At 60.7% G+C, this 3,724-nt stretch overlaps 1 protein-coding gene across 1 annotated transcript in view; it reads left to right on the top strand.

Moving 5' to 3' along the window:
* LOC108298259 (A disintegrin and metalloproteinase with thrombospondin motifs 7-like) overlaps window positions 1-2,665 on the top strand; it is a 19,165-nt gene extending 16,500 nt beyond the window's left edge. Inside the window, 1 exon segment of the mRNA XM_017520971.1 lies at window positions 2,289-2,665. Coding sequence (XP_017376460.1) covers window positions 2,289-2,446 — 158 coding nt within the window. The 3' untranslated portion in view covers window positions 2,447-2,665.
* The last annotated feature ends 1,059 nt before the right edge of the window (window positions 2,666-3,724 follow it).

Raw genomic sequence — 3,724 nt, 5'->3', positions numbered from 1 at the left:
CACACACACACACACACACACACACACACGTCTCTCTCCCGACCCCCCCGCCCCTGAGACACACACACAGTCTCTCCTGACACCCCTGCCCCTGAGACACACACACACACACACCTGACTCCTCTGCCCCCAACACATTCACATTCTCTTTCTCCTGACCCTCTGCCTCTGAGACACACACAGACACACACACACACACACACACACTCTCTCTCTTCCTTACTGCAGCCCCAGCTGCTCCCAGCAGTGCTGAGTGCAGGAAACTGTGGCCCTGGAGTCTCACCTGGGTGCCCCTCACCAGCTGTGTGGCCTTGGGCTCCATTTCTGTTAGGGCCTTCATGTGCTGAATCACGGGGCTGTCAAGCACCATCCTTGCATAAATGAGGTCTGGGCACAAAGCGCCCCACACAGCATGGGCATCCAGGTGGTGCTCAGGGAAGGCAGCTTTTTCCCCTTCCCCAAAGCCACTGTCATCCCCAATTGCAAGGTCAGGAAGAGGGCCGGGGGCCGCCCTTAGCAGTCTAGGGCACCCAGAAACTGTGGCGGGAAGAGGTGCGGCCCCCTGTGCTAATGGCTGTCTGCCCCCTGCCCCTTGGACAGAGTTGACAGCCAGGGCACTCAAGCTGGCATTCGGGGTCCCCTGCAGTCTCCCGGGTCTGCCTCTCCCCTTGTCGAGCATAGCCTTCTCTATCTGCTCCTGGACAGCCCTCATTCAGGCTCGGAGTGGCCCCTGCGGTGCCTTGCTACCCTGCCTCTGGCAGAGGTGGCCTTCCTGCCTCAAATCCCATTACCTCAAGGCCCAGAGGCAGTGCCCCCACCCTGCCCTGCCTGTCCTCAGCACGCACCCAGCCAGCGTCTCAGAGTGCTCCTGGTGTGTCGCCTGAGCTGGCTGTTAGCATCACATCTCTTGCTTGTCAGGGCTAGGCTGGCTACAGGGAGCGGGTGTTATCATCCCAGATGGTGAGGACCAGATGGGGCAGGGAACAGGAACTGAGGTGCCTGGGGGCCCAGAACCAGGGACGATCGCCCACGAGGCTCTGGGCTTGCAGGGTCTCCAGGGGTGGGTGTGAGTGGGTGGAAGGAGTGGGGCTGCTTACGTGGCTGAACTAGAAGCTGTCTTAAGTGAGTTTTCTGCCACCAGTGGACAGTGGAGGGGAAGCAGGAAGGTGTCTTGCACCTTGAGACCTGGAATTCCCAGGATGTTTTCCTGGTGTGTGGGACAGTGTGGCGGGTATTTGGAAAGCCTGGAAACTCCAGAGTGTGTGGTCACTGCAATGACCCAGCATGGCGGCATCCGTTTGCTGTGGAGGTGGGGTTGACAGAGGGGACCAAGGCCTGAGAGGTGAGGCAGCTCGTGTGAGGTCATCCCGGGCGAGCAGGATGCAGCCTGCAGATGTGCGCTTTGGAGCCCTGCCCGAAGCTGGGCTGGAGGAGCCTGCCTGCTGCCTTGTGCCCTCTGTGGGGCCTGGAGGATGGCCCAGGCCCAGGGCTGGCTGCTCCCATCGTGCTCCTCCTCCCCCGGGAGGTGTGCTGGAATGAGCAGCACCCCGGTGGCAGCTGGGTGTTGTCAGCAGCGGCAGCAGCATCAGGAGCAAGGCCAGGAGGCTGGAAAAAAGCCACTTCCCAAAATAGCTCCAATAATAACAGGCAGGAGGGCCCAGCCAAGCCTCAGCCCTGACAAGCCTCAGCCCCTGGTTTCCGCTGACGGGATGCAAGGTCCAGTCTTTCGAGGCTTCGTGGCCTCCCTGAGAAGTGGAAGGCTGGCCTGGGAGATGGGACCTTGTGACCCCAAAGCCGAGGCTGAGTGCAGCCCCCGTGGCTGGAGGGGGTCACAGAGGTCTGGTAGGACAGGTGCACTGGAGAAGGGGCAGGTGCCGGGAGTGGGGGCAGAGGCCACTGCAGGCTGGCAGCAGCACCCAGGACTGCAGTTCTGTGCCAGGCTCCGTCAGGGGATTCCAAGGCTGAGCAAGGATGGAGATGGGGTGGCAGGGCATTGCCCTGGTCAGGCTCTTCTGCGGGCATGTGAGGGGGTCAGGGTGGGGTCTCAGGACCTTTCCTCCAGAAACCTCAGCCCACCAGCACCTGTTCTCCAATCTTAGGGGTCGGCCATGGGAAGGTGGGACAGAGACAGCCACAGTTGAAGACGTGCAACTCCGGTTCGGGAGCCCCTCCAGAAACCGGGCCCTCTGCATGGCAGGGAGATGTTGGAGCCTCCTTAAGGTGACGGGTGTGGGGAGCCAGGTTCTGTGTAGCCCAAACCACTGATGCCCCCCTGCCCCCTTCTCCAGGCTGTGAGCGGGACCGCCTGTCATTTGGATTCTGTGAGACACTGCACCTGCTGGGCCGCTGCCAGCTGCCCACTGTCCGCACCCAGTCCTGCTGCTCATGCCCTCCGCCCAGCCATGGCGCCCCCTCCCAAGGCCATCAGCGGGCTGCCCGCCGCTGACCGCATCAGGATGCACAGACCAACCGACAGATTTCAGTGCCCACCACGGGCTGTGGCGGAGCTCCCACCTCCTGCGCCCTAATGGTGCTAACACCCCTCTCCCCATCCAGCGGCAGGCTGGGGAACTCCTCCACCTCAGAAAAGGTATTTTTTTATTCTAACAGTTTGTGTAACATTTATTATTATTTTACATAAATCAGCATCTACCATTCCAAAGCACAGTGTGACTTCTTGGATTTGGAGAATCTTAAAAGTCAGAAACTTCTCCCAACCCCTCTGCCCTAATCTCCACTGCGCAGCATCTCAGCAGGCAGCGGCTTTTCACCTGCTCCCTTGGGGCAGATCTGCTGGGGGCAGAGCAGCAAGTGAGTCAGTGAGAGCAGGCCTCGGGAGCCAGGGGGATGATACCCTGGGAGACCTGTCTGCAGAAGACTGGGTTCTGGGGCAGGAAGGTTTTCTGGGCAGGGGTACAGCTTGGCCCTTACTTGCAGCCTGCCTGCAGCTCAGGCACCCAGGTTTTCCTGGAGCCCCACTCTGAGGTCCTCAGAGACCTGCCCACCGTGTTACTTGCAGGGACTGCCCCCTGGAGTGATGGGGGCTGGGGCCCCTGTGGGCAGCTCGCTGGCCCTCTCTGATGTATCTGTTGACTCTTCTGCAAAAACCAGCCAGAGAGGGGGAAGAGCAGGCTGGCCAGCTGTGCCCTTTATCTGTGCCCAGAGACGGGGCTCGGCTAATTGTCACTGCCTCAGGGCGGTCCCTTCCCCACCACCAGCCCCAGCGCCAGGTTCCTACCACGCTGATCTGTGGTCTAGCAACCTGGCACCTGTCTACCCACAGCCCCTTCCCCTCCCATAAAATCTAGTCCCACGGAGAATGTGGCGCCCACAGCAGGGAACAGATGGGCATGAAAGTGCTTTGAAGATGGTCCTGGCCTGGCCGGGGGCAGGGATGCTGGGGAGGGGGCATACGCTGTCCTCCCAAGCCCAGCCCTGGATCCCACCTGCCCTCTGGCTGTGAGCCTTGGACTCAGCCATTGACAGTTTCCTCCTTAGCCTTCCCCCTGGAAGGTGTAATGCCCCTTCCCAGGTGGGGAGCGCTAAGGTTCAGAGAGGTCGCCCTGCAGCCTACCGGGGCTGCCACTCACATTCTACTCTCTCACATACGGCATCCCCAGACAAAAGGCGAGTGGGACCCTGGGGCCTGCATGTGGCAGCTGTGGCTGCTTGGCTGGATGTATGCTAGGACAGAAGAGACACCACTGAAAATCACTTCTTAGGG

The sequence above is a fragment of the Cebus imitator genome, unplaced genomic scaffold (assembly GCF_001604975.1).
Source record: "Cebus imitator isolate Cc_AM_T3 unplaced genomic scaffold, Cebus_imitator-1.0 Scaffold923, whole genome shotgun sequence".
In the NCBI taxonomy this organism is placed as follows: Eukaryota; Metazoa; Chordata; class Mammalia; order Primates; family Cebidae; genus Cebus; species Cebus imitator.
This window is presented reverse-complemented; position numbering and strand designations above follow the sequence as displayed.